Source organism: Salmo salar, chromosome 15, assembly GCF_965601325.2.
Source record: "Salmo salar chromosome 15, fSalSal1, whole genome shotgun sequence".
NCBI classification, from domain to species: Eukaryota; Metazoa; Chordata; class Actinopteri; order Salmoniformes; family Salmonidae; genus Salmo; species Salmo salar.
Window position 1 is genome coordinate 42,131,775 of NC_138305.1, and position 18,266 is coordinate 42,150,040.

The following is an 18,266-nucleotide window of genomic DNA, read 5'->3' on the forward strand; positions in this document are numbered from 1 at the left end:
TTACAAGCCCCTTTATTTTGAGAGTTTGGAGACCAGATGTCTTATGTTCAGTGATGTTAATTTGATAGACATATTTCCATAAATGGTGTCCTAAGATAATCAACGTTTTCCTAACGTGTGTTATTTTGTTACATTTCAGTGATTTTATTGATGGGTTTTCAGTCTCTCATTTTCATTCAGGCACCATTGATACAAATAAAACACTACTAACTTAGGCACTATATTTTGATTATTCTTTTTTTTAATACACTTGTATATCTTGACACATTTATTGTATCACATGACAGAAAATATCTCAACTGTAGGCATTCAAGTGTCAAGTCAACTGTAGGCATTCAAGTGTCAAGTCAGTTCAAGACCCCAGCTGGTGGTTGCCATAACTTAAGGACAATTTTAGAAACTTAATACACACTACTAGTACACTGTGCCTAAAACAAATAAAAATAAGAAGACAAAACAGGTAGTGTATTAATTCAGATTTTCAACAATACAAAAGATTAAGATACATTCAAGGCAAATTAACTTTCAAGTGTTTTAGTGGTTGTTACCCAGCAAATGTTTCTCTTCCTTAGCTCTATCCAGACTACCCCCTAAACTCTGGCCACTCTCAAACTCCAGATTCATCTTGTTCTGTCTCAGGGCGTCCATTTCAGTATCTACGTGACCAGACCACCCAGGAGGCGGGAGGGTGGCTGGGTTCGCTGTTGAGGTAGTGTGATAACTGCGGCCTTTGGAGCCACCACATCTTAATCTTGTACAAAGCAGATAGAACACCTCAATCACGTTCAAAGCCAGAGACACACAGGCCACCACCAGCATGAAGATGATGAAGATGGTCTTCTCTGTAGGACGGGACATGTAGCATTCGACAGTGAAGGGGCAGGGAGATCTTGAGCAGGGGAACATGGGGACCATGATAAACCCATACAGGTAGTACTGACCCACGATGAAAGTGATCTCTATAATGATCTTAAAGAACAGCTGGGTCATGTAACTGCCCAGCAAATTCCCCTTAATTTTGATCTTCCCTGCTTCGTTGCTGTATTTGGGCTTCTTCAATGTGCCATTGTCAACTTGGCTCTGCAGTATGGCTCTCAGTTTGTTCTCCTGGCTGATGACATGCATGGCATGGCCCAGATATAGAAGAGTTGGGGTGGAGACAAAGATGATCTGCATGACCCAGAAGCGGATGTGTGAGATGGGGAAGATATGGTCGTAGCACACATTCTCACAACCAGGTTGTTGCGTATTGCATATGAAACCAGACTGTTCATCGCCCCACACGCTCTCCGCTCCGGCACCCAAGACCATGATTCTGAACAGGAACAGGACACTCATCCATATCTTTCCGATGACTGTTGAGTGAGACTGCACCTTGTCCAGTAACTTGGAAAGAAAACCCCAGTCCCCCATGTTTGCTGATGTTCAATGGCTTTCTAGAGAAAAGAAGAAGACATGAAACAAGTTACTGTCTATGAATATGAATGGACACGAGGGGCTCAGTCACAAGGGCCATCTTATCAATGAGTCAGGTTTTCAATGTTTTTCACTCAGTTTTCGGCCTTAATCATTAATCTGACTATTGGGAAACGCACACAATAGCCTCAAGCCAAGTGCCTAAAACTGGTATCCCTTCAATCGCTTTAATTTACCTTTAATAAGAAAATGATTGTTACAAAACATTGTCTTCTAATTCCGTGTGTATCCAAAAATTATTAAAACCAAAAATAAATTAAATGTAAGCAGTTGGTCAAATGTAGAGAAACCACTGATTGACAGTCTATTTGATAGTAAATGTATAGTATTAAATGTAAATGTAATCATTCTGAGATAAAATGTTGGTATAACTTTGGAATCAATTATATTTAAACATTTGATGATAATGCCTGTTATTCAGTAAACTCCAAAGACAATATTTACAGTGGAATCCTTATATCAAAAATTATTACAAATTGAACTGCTGTTCTGTTCATTTTTTGTTAAATTTAAAAAGAAAATGTTGCCTCTTACCTTGTCCTGACCCTATGGAGACTGTAGCCAACTGATGTTAACATAAGTTGAACCTTGAGATTTTAGGGCTGGTGGTTGGGATTGCGTAACCCATCAGCAGGTTCACAGTCACAGTCATCATCGACAAATGGGATTTTAAAGTTAACCCTTGGGACTGACTGGAAGGTTCCGCGTAATGATTGACAGATAGATACCAACAACAGATTAAACAGGAACACATCTACATAAATGTTTTATATTGCATTGAATTAATAACACAGAGCTCAGAGTTGTTCATGAAATAGGCATCATGGAGGCAAACATTCTGAGGCTCATTTATAATAACAAAAGAGGAATCAAACCAAACACAATGATACCAGCCAGAATAGATTCCTTATAAAAGAGTAATTTATTAAATCAAGATTATGGTGATATATGAATTACATTACATCAACTCTTACAAGCAATGGCACAACCAATGATACAAATCCCAAAGAAATATACACATTTATATAATTTATCTGTGGCACAAGCTCAAAGACATCCTCTATTCGATGAAAACATTTTTTTTAAATGCAGTTAACTTTTATGAGAAATAGACAAGTCAGGCACACAAGGAAGGTAATTTTATACATTTGGTTTTTGCCTGGCACCAGACTTATTGGGTGAACATACACGCAGGTTGTGTGAAAAAGGAATGTGTACAGAAGCTGCCAGGTCAAATATAGACCTCCTCCATATTAGCAGTGTTGTCCTCAGAAGCCACACTTTTCGTCACCCCACTGCCCAGCTTCCTCCCATGCAGCTGCAACTCTAGATTGACACAGTTCTAGATCATCTGGTCCCTGTTCTCAAAGGCCTTTCTCTCCAGGACAGGGGTGACCATGGGTCACCGTGTAGTCCTGCGTCCTGTCCACACTCTTTGACCGATTTGACCAACAAGTAGAAGAGCTCAATGAACATGAACCAGATGAAGACAGTCTCTTCTCTGTGGGTCTAGACAGAAAGCAGTCCACCTGGTGAGGGCAGGGGAAGCGGCTGCAGACAAAGCGAGCCTGGAGGGTGAATCCATGCAGGTGGTATTGACCCACAAAGAACCCCAGCTCCAACAGGATCTTCACCAATAGGTGCACTATGTAACAGAAGGCCATGCAGGTTAATCATCTCATTGACGTTGCTGTACTTGGGGACTGCGTAGCCCTTCTTCAGGAAGTTACTGGCCTTCTCATGCTGTACTTGTTTATTCATCTCGCACTTTGTCCAGCAGCCGGCCCAGCAAGTCCCATTCACCCATTTCGATAGTCCAGTTGGACAGTTTACTGTGAAAAATAATATATATACAGTTGAAGTTGGAAGTTTACATACACCTTAGCCAAATACATTTAAAATCAGTTTTTCACAATTCCTGACATTTAATCCTAGTAAAAATTCCCTGTCTTAGGTCAGTTAGTATCACCACTTTATTTTAAGAATGTGAAATGTCAGAATAATAGTAGACAGAATTATTTATTTCAGCTTTTATTTCTTTCATCACATTCCCAGTGGGTCAGAAGTTTACATACACTCAATTAGTATTTGGTAGCATTGCTTTAAATTGTTTAACTTGGGTCAAATGTTTCGGGTAGCCTTCCACAAGCTTCCCACAATAAGTTGGGTGAATTTTGGCCCATTCCCCCTGACAGAGCTGGTGCAACTGAGTCAGGTTTGTAGGCCTTCTTGCTCGCGCACACTCTTTCAGTTCTGCCCACACATTTTCTATGGGATTGAGGTCAGGGCTTTGTGATGGTCACTCCAATACCTTGACTTTGTTGTCCTTAAGCCATTTTGCCACAACTTTGGAAGTATGCTTGGTGTCATTGTCCATTTGGAAGACCCATTTGCGACCAAGCTTTAACTTCCTGACTGATGTCTGGAGATGTTGCTTCAATATATCCACACATCCCTCCTGCAGCAAAGCACCCCCACAACATGATGCTGTTGTTTGTACAGATGAACGTGGTACCTTCAGGCATTTGGAAATTGCTCCCAAGGATGATCCAGACTTGTGGAGGTCTACAATTTTTTTTCTGAAGTCTTGGCTGATTTCTTTTGATTTTCCCATGATGTCAAGCTAAGAGGCACTGAGTTTGAAGGTAGGCCTTGAAATACATCCACAGGTACACCTCCAATTGACTCAAATGATGTCAATTAGCCTATCAGAAGCTTCTAAAGCCATGACATCATTTTCTGGAATTTTCCAAGCTGTTTAAAGGCACAGTCAACTTAGTGTATGTAAACTTCTGACCCACTGGAATTGTGATACAGTGAATTATAAGTGAAATAATCTGTCTGTAAACAATTGTTGGAAAAAGTACTTGTGTCATGCACAAAGTAGATGTCCTAACCGACTTGCCAAAACTATAGTTTGTTAACAAGAAAGTTGTGGAGTGGTTGAAAAACTAGTTTTAATGACTCCAACCTAAGTGTATGTAAACTTCCGACTTCAACAGTATATATTTATCACCTGGGGGATTATCAGTTATGACAAGAACTGTGTAAGATATAAAAAAATTTAAGCAAAGTTTTAGTGAATGAATAGATCTCATAACAGCATTAATTAATATGTACTAATTGAAATGTACCAATGAGCGCCCAGTCAAGGACCCTCTTTATCTGTTCATTTGGACTAGTGAGTACATTGATACGTGAAGGCCCATGAGGCCCAGATATCAATAGCCATTCCAATAACAGACCTTTCCAATCTGGTGGGAACCAAGGACCTGACCTTGTTCAATCCCTAAACATTGATTGTTTTATTCAGAAGGCACAAGAAGACATGAAGATTATTTTCCTACCTTTTCATTACAGTCAGTTTGCTGTGCCACTATTTCATTCAGGAACATTTATTGAATACATACTCAAAATTAAATCTTTGCCTATCAAAGTTTTCTTTAGGAACAACCTCCCACTGCAGATAGTAGTCTACTTTTCATCAAGGCTGTATGCATAGTCTATTGGTAAACTGGTATGGTCACATAATGTTAGAATTATCTGCCATACTTTTTGTCAACGTCAGCAATCCCATCCATCCGTACAAAGCAGGTGATATTTCTCTAATGTAAAGCTCATTTGATTAACCTCACGGTCTATGCATTATGATTGTCTAATACCAACAACTAACCAGAGGCAATTAACCATTACATTTCACTTTCTAATGTCATGAATGCAATTTTCACAAATCTGGTATTTGATCATGTAATTATCATAAGTGAATTGTTTGCTTTTTCAACTTACCAAGGGACAAGCCTGAAGAAAGGTCCAAGCTCAGTCTCTCAGGATGGTGATGTCAGGGTGAAGACGAGAACCTTCTCAACCTTCCTCTCTTATGGAGGAGGCACCATCCAAACCACTACAAAGACTACATATCCCACATCTTAGGCATGACACCATTCAATGACTTGTGGTAGTGTTGCGGCCCAAGATGAAACCTTAAAGTGATAATTTAGGTTCCTATGACATCTCGTGTACAGCTATACCAAACATAGAGGCAGGGTATGTCAATATTCAAGAAATTAAGTTTGACAAATGATTTAGAAGTCAGAGACGCTGCCAACCCGCAACAAGATTTAATTGTCTATAGATCAAGTATTGATTTTCATACACAACATGCATTTTATGTGTCTAATGGTTAGACATGTTGTAATTTCTTTGTCAATAGTTACTTTCTAATTGTTCCATCAATTGTTTTGTTTTTAACAGCAGACTTTTCTTCACATGTTATTGTGAAGATTACAATGTCTGACCTAATTTTTCCGAAAGAATATGTCAACAGTGTTGGTCCTTCTAAGTGTAAATGATTTACTAAACTATCTTGTCTTTGTTGATAAAAGCAGATTTTTGTTCAAAAATGAAATCCTCATAAAGTACATCAACAAATAATTATTTAGTAAGTATTATCTTTATTGAGCTACATTTTGTATTGTGCTATGCATAACATATGCATATTCACCAAGCATAAACCAGATGGAAAGTCATTCACAAGCACACAACTTATATCTGCAATCATATCACCAATAATTAGAATCCCAGCATGATCAGTAAATAAAAAATAACTCATATCAAAATGTATTCTCAAGTATACTGTAAATTGTTGTCAAAACAACTGGCTTTACATAGGAACGCCAGTTAAACACATCAAAGACCACAGTTCCTCAAATAAACATCTCAAATCACTGCAAAAAAGATCTCCATCACCTCACATTTCTGTGCATTTCAAAGACGTCATCAACATAATTTGGGAGCTACACTCCTGGAGATTATTTAGTATTACATTCTCTGAATAAATATAGATTTTTAAGATACAATTATTACACACACTCATTCACTCACTAGTGTAATATCATCTGTTTGATGCCTGTATTAGCTAGGCATAACTTTGTTGTCATGAGTTCAGTGACTGGAGTTCAGTTTTCTGTGTGAAGGAGACCTTAAAGCATGAGATTGTGAGCATACATGAGCAAAAAACCCAAATCCATTCTGGCATTGACTGCACAAGTCCAAACTAGAAAAAATAACACAAACAAGGGTAATGGTTAGCCTATAGTTTAAAATGGACTATGGACTACTGAATGTCTATCTGTCACCCCTTCCAAACCCAATTTGAATCAGCACTGATCTGTGTACCAACAGTTTATGGGGACAATAGCCTGTGGTCCTGTGTGAGATGCCCAGGGTGGAAATGGCATGACAGGCATAAACATCTGACTCTGGTACTAGCGAGCAACCTGCTGATGCTCCATGGGGCGCCACTTTGAAAGGTACCAGACTTTGCACAAAGATTCCCTGATGACCATATTCATGGTACAGAGCACAGAAAAAGTTATCAAGGTAAGCCCGAGAAAAAAGAAAAGAATCACAAGCATTTATTACAACAAATAAGTAGGATGACAAGATCACAATGCATTTAACAACATGCACATCAAGGATAATCAGGGTGTGTGTGAGTAGTATCTGACCGTAGAACGTGAGAGAACAGCTTTGCTTGGAGAGGGTCTATAACATGCCCCAGAAGAGATGTTCACCACTACTCCCCGTCTCCTCTCTACCATGCCAAGTAGAACCAGGCGTGTCATCAGTGTGGTGGCAGCAATGTGTGTTGAGTACGTTCCACAACTGGTCTTCAGGCAGGCCAGTCAAGTTTGGTGAGTTGCCAAAGCAGTCACTCACACAGTTGACCAGAAAGCCTATATTTTTGGCCCCTCAAGGCGTCTTCGACAGGCTTGCAACCTGTGTCGCTCTGACTGAAGTTAGCCACAAGCACCATGGTGTTCAACCTTCCCAAGTTCTCTCACGTCACCCCGCTCCTCCGCTCTCTCCACTGGCTTCCAGTCGAAGCTCGCATCCGCTACAAGACCATGGTGCTTGCCTACGGAGCTGTGAGGGGAACGGCACCTCCGTACCTTCAGGCTCTGATCAGGCCCTACACCCAAACAAGGGCACTGCGTTCATCCACCTCTGGCCTGCTCGCCTCCCTACCTCTGAGGAAGCACAGTTCCCGCTCAGCCCAGTCAAAACTGTTCGCTGCTCTGGCACCCCAATGGTGGAACAAGCTCCCTCACGACGCCAGGACAGCGGAGTCAATCACCACCTTCCGGAGACACCTGAAACCCCAGCTCTTTAAGGAATACCTGGGATAGGATAAAGTAATCCTTCTAACCCCCCCTTAAAAGATTTAGATGCACTATTGTAAAGTGGTTGTTCCACTGGATATTATAAGGTGAATGCACCAATTTGTAAGTCGCTCTGGATAAGAGCGTCTGCTAAATGACTTAAATGTAAATGTAAATTGTATCCACTCCGGGAGTCTCAGAGATGGCCTTGGCTGTGTCACTGACACTGTACCTTACCATAAATGACACCCCATTCACCAAAACGGTGGCTAAGGCGCATGCTTTGCGTCAGTCGAGGAAGGAAATGCACCCTGACCAAGCTGTAGCAGTCCCACACCTTTGCTGGCTGTACACAGAGCACCCACAACGGCTAGGGTTTCCACAAATGAAGTGCATGACCGAGCAATTTCTCTGTACAAAAGCTCAAAACTGTCAACACCAGCTACAGGTTGGTAATTAGCTAAACTGAAGCAAGCTACAAACAATGTTTCCTAATCTTAGCCAATCTGTACTACTTGGATACCTCAATAAAGGAGCTAACGGTTTTCCGACTATATACTTTACTTGATGCTTAAAGTTAAATTGTGCATAGTATTTTGTAATCTAGCTACACAGCAGTTCTGACAGACGCAATATTGAGCTAGTTTGCCAAAGATGGTCGTTTACCATGCTTAAATCAAATCAAATCAAATCAAATGTATTTATATAGCCCTTCTTACATCAGCTGATATCTCAAAGTGCTGTACAGAAACCCAGCCTAAAACCCCAAACAGCAAGCAATGCAGGTGTAGAAGCATGGTGGCTAGGAAAAACTCCCTAGAAAGGCCAAAACCTAGGAAGAAACCTAGAGGAACCAGGCTATGGGGGGTGGCCAGTCCTCTTCTGGCTGTGCCGGGTGGAGATTATAACAGAACATGGCCAAGATGTTCAAATGTTCATAAATGACCAGCATGGTCAAATAATAATAATCACAGTAGTTGTCGAGGGTGCAACAAGTCAGCACCTCGAGTAAATGTCAGTTGGCTTTTCATAGCCGATCATTGAGAGTATCTCTATCGCTCCTGCTGTCTCTAGAGAGTTGAAAACAGCAGGTCTGGGACAGGTAGCACGTCCGGTGAACAGGTCAGGGTTCCATAGCCGCAGGCAGAACAGTTGAAACGGAGTGGCTCTCCCATAGACACCAATGCAATAGCAGCTGGGTCTAGTGTACTTAATTCATTGACCTTCATTGTACCAGAAAGAAACTGTGTGTTGTGTCTTGCTTTCTCTTCCGTCTCTGGTTTGGCCAGAGTTTCTAAACCCAGAGGCGCAACATCGCAAGCTTTCCGGGGATGCTTGTGATATAGACCAAACAGACCAGGCCTGGGCTTCGGGTTTGAGAAGTCAATTTTATTTATGTATTTATTTAAACTAGTTAAGAACAAATTCTTATTTACAATGAAGGCCTACCCCGACCAAACCCTAACCCAGACAACGCTGGGCCAATTGTGCGCCGCCCTACGCAACTAAGCGCAATCATAACCGGTTGTGATACAGCCTGGAATCTAACCAGGGCCTGTAATGACACCTCTAGCACCCAGATGCACCACTCTGGAGCCCAAATGAGAGTCTACAATTATTCCATAGTTGTTCATTTTCTCGAAATCAAAAATTTGTGCCAATGTCTTAAGTAGTTAAACGTTATTACAACAACCTCATGAAAGTGACAAACAGATACGTTGTCATTTTCGTCACAAACAACTTTATATCGAAGGAGCGCCTTTGATTTGACGGCTTGCACATGGGCAGTTCTGCTTGAGATGACCGTTAGACCCGATTACGTGTTTTTACGTATGAGTTTAGCTAGCCAACGCCTTCATGGCCTCGCCTACACGTATGGTTGGAGATTTCGATTAGAGAAGCAGTTTAAGACTGGCCCATTTTTGCCTGTCTTCATACTGTTCTGTCTTTGATTTGTCTTTTGACAGACTTTCCTTTCCCGGAAGAGAGTGTAAACATCGGGGACCACGTGACATCTAACGGACAGGGATTTAAAGGCACAGGAAAAAGCATATTGCATGAAAACTTTGGTTAAAAATAACAGGAGTAGCTGGAATTTGTTTATCATAATTGTCAGTGTTAACAAACAAAAACATATGGTGTTTGTTTGCACCCCTTTTCCAAAGTACTGTTACATGTTTCCATGTTTCTGCAGGAGGTTGGAAATTGTTGCTAACGATACTGCACAACTATATTGGCGAAATGAGCAGTACGGTATGGAAGTCGTACACTGTTTATTACAATGTGATACATTTGCAATGGTTTTGCGAAAATGTTTAACCAAGGTCTGTCATGCAAAGGACGTTATCTCCTTACCTTCGTTTCTAGCAAGCTAACGTTAGCTACCATGTAAACAAACACAACGTCAACTAGCTACAGTAACGTTACGTGGCAAGACAATGCATGCCCGGGTTTTAATACAATGGCATCGCTTGTCTAGCTATATTTGTTATATTTTTAAATGTTTTCTTCTTAAAAATGCACTGTTGGTTAAGGGCTTGTAAGTAAGCATTTCACTGTAAGGTCTGCACTTGTTGTATTAGGCGCATGTGTCAAATACCATTTGATTTGATTTTAGTTGTTACATTAAAGTAGCACTGTAGCTAGCGAGCAAACTGAGTTGCCACTGGATAATCTCCATTCTGTGGATATTTCTGCAGAGAAGAATGAATCAACATTAGGACCATGTCTCAGATCTCAGCTGAGGAGTCTGAACTTCAGTCTGTTGAGGCAACTGCTAAAAAGCATCAAGACAGAATCTCAGGTGCATCTACCAATTTAATGTGCAGAGGAAATATTGCTTAATCTGGAGATGGACAAGACCTTCTGTAAGTATGCAGAATTTAATACATTCTCATTTGCTACAATCAAATCTGTAGTAAATTATATCCATTATTATCTAACGCTTGTTTAATATCGTCTCTTTTTCAGTTATGGCAGCCCCTCGCACCTCTCTGGTTCAGAGGGGTTGGGTTAAATGCAGAAGACATATTTCAGTTGAATGCATTCAGTTGTACAACTGACTAGGTATCCCCCTTTCCCTTACTGTAGACTAGATCTTTCATTGTATTTACCTGTCTCATTTACTTTGTGTAAAATTCCATCAGGTAACAATAATGTAAATTCATGATAAGTGCCTAAATGTCCTTTTACCTACTGTACTTTGTTTCTGTGTTTATTAATACATGTGTATAGATGACCTAATGTACCTAACTGTTACCAATAATGTAGATAATGTAATGTACATGACGCAAAAGGAACCACTGTACCATGTCTGACTATGTTTGTTGCTCTACCTGAGTGGTCCACATTGTGGTAAAAACAAATCTGTAATATGTGTTGTAAATTATTGTATCATTGTGGAATGACACTTAAATACATTTCTAACCTCTACTTTGTCATTTATAGATACAAGCAAATGATGCAGACACTGAAGAACACGGCGATGGTAGTTGTTGAACCATTGATGAATACATTTGAAGAGGACCAACTGAGAAAGGAGGAGATGCACAGGAAGAGCCAACATCATCAGTCAAACAGCCATTACACAGACAACTGCTCCGACAGTAATTCTTCCTTCAATCAGGTACCATGTTAAATAAATAGCCTACAAGTCACTCTTGCAAAGTGAGGATCCACCCAACTATCCATTGAATGGCTTTTTATACACTAACGGACCAGTATCATTATGCTGTATAAACATATATTTTGTTGATCTGGATAAGTAATACTAATACACTTGTAAATCATTACATTATAGGCTTAAGTTGTTTGTGTTGCCTCTGAGTTGAGTTTGCAATCAGTGTCATATATGCTGTTTAATTATAACTCACGAGCACAAAAAAGTGAATGTACAGTAATTACACATTAACTACAGTTGCAAATGTTTCCTTAGGGTTTACTTATTTATCAAACAATAGCAGCTGCAAGTACTTGCTGAAAGGTTGGACCCTAGTAGGCCTAAAGAGTTAAAAGGATTTCAATATGATTTCTATTCGGTATAATTTGCTAGATTATTACTAGATTGGTAAAAATGTTATTAATTGCGTCCAATGTTGTGTGGTCTCTGAGAGTGACAGTGATGTTGTGTGCAAGTGCACTGGGAGGCCATGCAGGGTCTGTGTGGTGCATAGCCCTCGGATGTGCTGAGCTGTGGGAGTTGGAGCAGCCTGCGTAGGAACCTCTCAGCTGCACTGGCTGACCCAGACCCTGACCTCAGTGTAAGTCACTGAAAAATGCTCACACAAAAGTTGGCACTTATGAGTGGAGATAACATGCTCTCAGCGAAATGCCTTTCTTATGTAACTTAGAAAGTAATATTAATGTACTACTCAAAGGAATGCAGTCATCCTGGTTTTGCTTATACAACAAAATGTTAAAAGGTAAAGAACTGGACAGCTTAGTTTGGCAACTGAAGATGTCTGATAGATTAACTCAAAGTAAAGTAGGCCATCTTCATACGGTATTAAACATTGGCAACAAGGCTTGTAGGCATCCTTAGAGTAGACATTTAACATCTCTGTCTTTATACTAGGTCTTTAAAACCCCCTAGAGTCAATTTCCGCACCCCGCGGAAATCAAATTAAAAAAAAATCACCATAAAAATCTGTCTATTTAAGCTAAAGATATCTGTTTTTTTGCATTGGATCTACAGCATCCGCCGAAAGGTTACAGAGCTAGGACGGTGTTTGTCAGACCATGAGACATCCCATCTGTGGTGAAAGGTTACAGAGCTAGGACGGTGTTTGTCAGACAATGAGACATCCCAAAAATCAGTCTTCTCACAAAATCGTCTGTAGCGTCCAAACAGTTTGGTTTACACAATAATATGGAAAGGTGAGACTCTCACGAACAAATACATGTCGGTTGTTTTGCTCTAGGATGCCCACAGACCTCACAAGACTTGTCTGAAGGTCCCCTGGTACTATTTGAAAAAATGGATGGAAGTATGTATGGAGACTGTTAAGTGCCAAAAATAAGGGTTTAAATACATGTAAAAAAAAAAAATAATCCTGATCTTTCTTATATTTCTCAGATATAGGACAGACACTTCAGAACAAACTTCCTTTTTTATTTTATTTTTGGAACTATCTGTTCTTCCATGTAGTGAAATCTGTTATTCAAGGCGTTTGTATGGGCAAATAGCAGTAAGGCCGAATAAAAATGTTAATCAAATACTTTTTTTATAATATTTTTGATATTTCAAGGGGTCTTAAAATTCAAAATCAAATAGCAAAATTATCTTACGTATGACCTTCTTAAAACAATTCCATAGTAAACCTTAGTAAAACCCCTTCCCCCAGCTTAGACAGGGCTTAGAATGTAATGGGCTAAATAGAATAGGATACTCTAATATGGGAATTCACCCCCTAGGGATTCTGTGTACTCTGTTTTGCAAACAACTTTCGTTTTTTATTGGTCTGATGTACATTTGTCACGCAGTGAAATTGCAGAAATTCACACCTGCATGAGTCTTATAGTTTTGTTTATCCTTTATTCAGGGTAAGGTCCTGTGCTTTTTATCAAAAACATTCTCTTCTCCACTGAATGTAACAAGGGAGACACAAGAGAGATACAACAGTTTAGGTAATTCATTAGTTTTCCCCTATATGTTTCTGAAATGTCTTGTTTCTTTTTCTATTCAAAGTCTGATGTGGATAATGATGTGAATAATGTATATTTTGCCTTCTGACAAATAGCTAAAAGTCTGGAGTCTGACTTCATGTACCTTAAACTGGGGCTCCCGAATGGCGCAGCGGTCTAAGGCACTGCATCGGTGCTTGAGGCGTCACTACAGACACCCTGGTACGATTCCAGGCTGTATCACAACGGGCCGTGATTGGGAGTTCCATAGGGCGGTGCACAATTGGCCCAGATTCGTCTGGGTTAGGCCCGTATAGGCCGTCATTGTAAACAAGAATTTGTTCTTCACTGACTTGCCTAGTTAAATAAAGGTAAAAAATAAATTAACTGACTGGATCGGTTGGGATTGATGTAAACAGACCGGACATTACCCGTCTTCTAAAACAAGAATGCACCCTCTGTAATGTGATACTTGCATGGCAGTTATACCCATATGAATATGATATAGTTTTTATTGACATTTATTTTTCCACCAGATGAGACTAACGAATGATTTTCAGAAGGAAGTGACAACCTTTTGGATTCGCCACCCAGAAAAGTGAGATGTTCTATTTTACAGTATATTCAGTGATCAGCACTTGCAAAGTAATAGTTTAGTCTAAAATGTAATTTGGTATCTTCTTTGTCTCACTAGGTACATGGAGGAGATAATAGAGTACTTTCTCCTTCCTGTCCTTACACTCTGAACATGGCTTAGGCACACAAGGGTCAGAGAAAGCCTTGCACCTCATTGCCTTACTGGATATCAAAGCCACATAGTTTAAGAAGTGGATGGTGAGCACAATATTAACCTTGCTTCTCTAAACACTACAAGAAACCAATCCCCCCCACCCATAAGTAGTCTAACCAATTGTCGGTGCTGAGTGAAGATGATGTCAGTCCTGTCTCTTCAAGCACGGTTACTACAGCAGGACCGTGGTCTACAGGCTTCTGGAGATGAAGTACAAGTCTCTGGTGAGTGAGTGACAACTAATCTTAATGGTTCTGTTCTGTGGCAGTGAGAGTGGACTGGAAATGAGGGTGGTGGTGAGATTGATGATGAGCTGATGATTGACCATTCCAGGAATCTCAAGGGTCTGTCTCTGATTCTCCTCCTTCGTGATTAGAAAATGAGTTCCCAGCTTGATTAAGATTAAATTCTTTGCCTTTATAGTTATTAAAACCTTGCCATACATGTAATGCTTGCCTTACATTATGACATTGATGGATGATGAAGACATTACACTTGCTATTCATAGTTATATTCTGAGGTAGAGTTCTGGAAAATATATTAACTTAATTCATTTTAACTTAAACAAAGTCATTTCCTGGTCTTCAGTTGCCTTTTTTTCAGTGTTTAAAACATCCCTTTGATGATTGTAATGAGTTCTGTTCTATCCCAGATTGTAGCAGCTCTTCAGCAGTGTGTCTATTGAGTCCTGTGACCCATTCATAGACGAGACAGCTGAGGTCATCTACTCTATCGAGAACCAGCACATCAGTGAGTTCAACTTTAATCTACATGGGTATTTCTCTATTCTATTTCAATTACATTAAAACCAAGATTTACTGTAGCACAACACCAACAATTGACATGTAGGCCAATTTCATATCTAGTTGTTGGAGGTGAAAATGTCTATTTATTTAACCTGTTCTATATCCCTTGAGAACTCGATGCAGGCGCCAGAGGCCACCCCTCACAGCTTGCCTCCATCTCTCCCTATTGACCTAGTTCACACACTTCCTTATCCCACTCTGTGGTGGAGGGTGTTTAGATGCTGAATAAGTCAAGTCTTGTTTAGGTGGACCGTATCAGGAGTTATCAGGCAGCCGCTGGTTTGTTTTCCTCTGTGGTCTTAGTCTGTCCTCCTCTCCAGGCCCAATGGCTCTGCTACTATCTATTGCCAGAGTCGAGGAGTGCTCACATGCACTGATAGAGATGACCACTGTGTATACTGTATAGTCTGGGGAGGAGCTGCATAGTGTTGGTGGGGATGGAGGGAATCACTGACTGGTCAAGCTCAGGTAGTACAGGGCTCTTGAAAAGTCTTGAAAAGCCCAGATTGTCTATGACCATGCAATATGTATACATAATTTAGTCCACGATAAAACAAATGGCTTATGTGTGGACTAGAGCTCACTATAATTTTGCTAAATCACTTGTGGTAGGCGATATCATTCTACGGGGTAATTAAGTAAAGGAGACTCTGGGTTATGGAAATACAGAAAGTATTTAAGAATCCCTTAGGTGTTTTGTCATTTGGTTAGGACTGAACATATTACTTATCCTACGCCTGTATTCTAATTCAGACTAGCTTCTCTATTCTCTCCCATGCTAAATCCATTGAGACACAATTTTTCTCCATACATTGTTTCTCCTGAATACAGTACAAATGTCCACAGCCTCATGTATGACATGGAAGGCCTAGTGAAAAAGAGATGCTTAATGCCTCTCTATGCTGTATAGTTCTCCTTTAAACATAGGTGTTATTCCCTCCCTGCCTGTCTCCTGAGCCCAGATAGCTGTGTTATCGTCAGAGAGGAGGGAGTATTTCTCCGGAACGTGCCTCGTGTTATCTGGCGTAGAGTGAGGTTGCGTTCTTGACCTTGCATTGGATGAGCACAGATAAACTGACCCCATTGTTAGTGATTGCACAAATACTTTTTTTGTCCCTTAAAAATTCGTTACATATTGGAATACGTAACATCAAACACGTTTTTTGTTTTGCAGGACGAAAGATATATACAAAATAGTTGACGTACACATCTGTACACAATTTTGAGCCCCAGTTTTGGCTCGTTAGTGCTACTTTCAAAATTACTGGCTGAAATTATACAAAACCTTTGTAGTGTCAGCACTGCCCGTTGTGTTTTAATTGTTTTAGCACATGCTAAAAGATAGGTTTGTGAAGAAATTGTATGAAATGACATCAGTATGCTATTTGTTACACATCAGTTTTACCTGATCAGATGTTAATTGGGTCTAGACAGCATTTTATATAGTATGTTCCCACTGTTGAATTAGAATCTTGTTTCTGTTCAGGCATTGCTAAAAGTACTCTACACTGCCAAAAAGCTGGAATACACTTATTTTGTTCACTCATTACGTGTGCTAGGAAGGCTTCTCATGTACATTAATGGGAGAAAGCTCCTTCCCATCAAAGTGGGGAAATGCAAAGGTATGAGCAGAAATAAAATGTTTTTTTAAACAGTTGTCTTATCTTTTTAGATAGTTTGACAGTTATTTCACAGAAGTCCTTGAGGTACAGCTGTTGCAATCCATTATTCTAGGTTGCCACCCTAACTGTCTGATCAATTTGTAATTTTCCTGTCTTACAGATCCAGTCAGTCTGACAGACCTGGTTGTCATTCTGATTAGCATCATGTACCAGCACCCCAAGCCTCCTCACAGTGACTCGTTACCTGCAGGTGTGGTTCACGTTGCCTCTCCCATCCCTTGACTCACTACAAAGCCTTTATTTACACATGCTGCCCAGCTTCCGATTAAGATTATTAATTAACTATGAAAGAAGGTGTAACGGATACTGTAGTATGTGTCTTAGTTTTTATGACAGCCCTTTATCTCGATATAGTGTTCTAGAGTACACCCACTTTAATTCTGTCAGACCTTTTGTCTCGACTCTAGAGAACACTGTGATACTCACTGAGATGAGACGTAACAAAATCACTGAGATTCACTGGCGTGCCATAACCTTGTATTGAGCCATTAAACATTGTCTCAGTTGGTGACAGCAACGCCTCTTTTATTTCCCCTTCACTTTCTTGACCAACACTACACTATCTTTATTCCAGTCACCAGATCAATAATAATGTACCTTCCCTGTCTCACAGGATATCCTTTGTCTGTGCTTCGTCACTAACTAGTTTACAGCTAAAAACAGCCATATCGTTCGTTATCTTTGTTCAGATAATGATAACTGTTACTTAGGAATTTACGCTGTAGAATTTATGCTGCAATACTACACTGCAGAAACTGAACTGACCCCTGTGGATGTGTGTGTAATCTGTTGATGGTATGTCAAGAGTTACATATGCACTGTATGAGTTGTCTGTGTCATTTTGTATTCATTCCGCAATGTGCCCAAAGCCATTTCAATTCGCTTTGTGTGTCACAGGCCAAATTAAACTCCCCAGAAACTGCACTCATATAGCAGACACTCTCGCAAGAATTGCCACCACGGAGTGAGGATTGTCGCTTTTCTTATATGAAAGAAATCTAGTTTCTGCCGAGAGTGAAGGGTAAGTTAAAACTGACTTTATACAGTACACAAGGTGCTTATTTATTATTATGAATATTACACTTTCAGCATACTAAGTATAAGAAGAAAGTATGTAGAAGTTCTTTCTCGTGTACTTACAGATTACAAATAGGAAATTGGCTTGTTAAAGGTCAACTGCAGCTGTTTTTTTTAAATCTCAATACCAAATCATTTCTGGGTAACAATTAAGTACCTTACTGTGATTCTCAGCAAGAGCAATTTCTCAAGCAAGTGTTTTGATAGGACTGTCTGGGAGTGGTCTGAGTGTGGAGCAGAAAACTGAAGTCTAGCTGTTATTGAAATGGATCACTAGCCACTTTAATAATGTTCCATATCTAACATTACTCATCTCATATGTATAAACCGCACTCCACACTATTCTACGGTATCTTAGTCACTTTTAGTCTTAGTCAACACAATTGTGTTGACATATTGCATCTCCCATTTCATATGTATATACTGTATTGTATTCTATACTACACCACTGACTGTTAAACAGCCATCTCCAGTACATCAGAGGCTGCTGCCTATAGACATAAATTAGCAATCACTGGCCACTTTAATAATATCTCCGTATCTTGCATTACTCATCTCTTATGTGTAAACTGTACTCTATACTATTCTACGGTATCTTAGTCATTTTAATTGTTTGTAAATATTGCTTCACCCATCTCATATGTATATACTT

General features: G+C 39.9%; 2 protein-coding genes and 1 pseudogene across 2 annotated transcripts; 1 reads left to right on the top strand and 2 right to left on the bottom strand.

Annotated features, from left to right (window-relative positions):
• Positions 1-130: 130 nt before the first annotated feature.
• Positions 131-2,043, bottom strand: cx32 (Gap junction Cx32.2 protein). Its single transcript, NM_001140661.1, is given in 2 exon segments — positions 131-1,436; positions 2,011-2,043. A coding segment is annotated over 1 exon segment (879 nt). The 5' UTR covers positions 1,414-1,436; positions 2,011-2,043; the 3' UTR covers positions 131-534.
• A 614-nt stretch (positions 2,044-2,657) lies between these two features.
• Positions 2,658-3,278, bottom strand: LOC145860873 (gap junction Cx32.7 protein pseudogene; annotated as a pseudogene).
• A 6,212-nt stretch (positions 3,279-9,490) lies between these two features.
• On the top strand, positions 9,491-17,050 carry LOC106571522 (protein broad-minded). The gene is given in 13 exon segments (XM_082961782.1): positions 9,491-9,890; positions 10,337-10,504; positions 10,608-10,703; positions 11,085-11,896; positions 13,178-13,262; positions 13,376-13,630; positions 13,796-13,857; positions 13,954-13,974; positions 13,976-14,093; positions 14,214-14,273; positions 14,702-14,730; positions 14,732-14,799; positions 16,638-17,050. Coding segments are annotated over 7 exon segments (480 nt in total). The 5' UTR covers positions 9,491-9,890; positions 10,337-10,504; positions 10,608-10,703; positions 11,085-11,896; positions 13,178-13,262; positions 13,376-13,630; the 3' UTR covers positions 16,760-17,050.
• Positions 17,051-18,266: the final 1,216 nt, after the last annotated feature.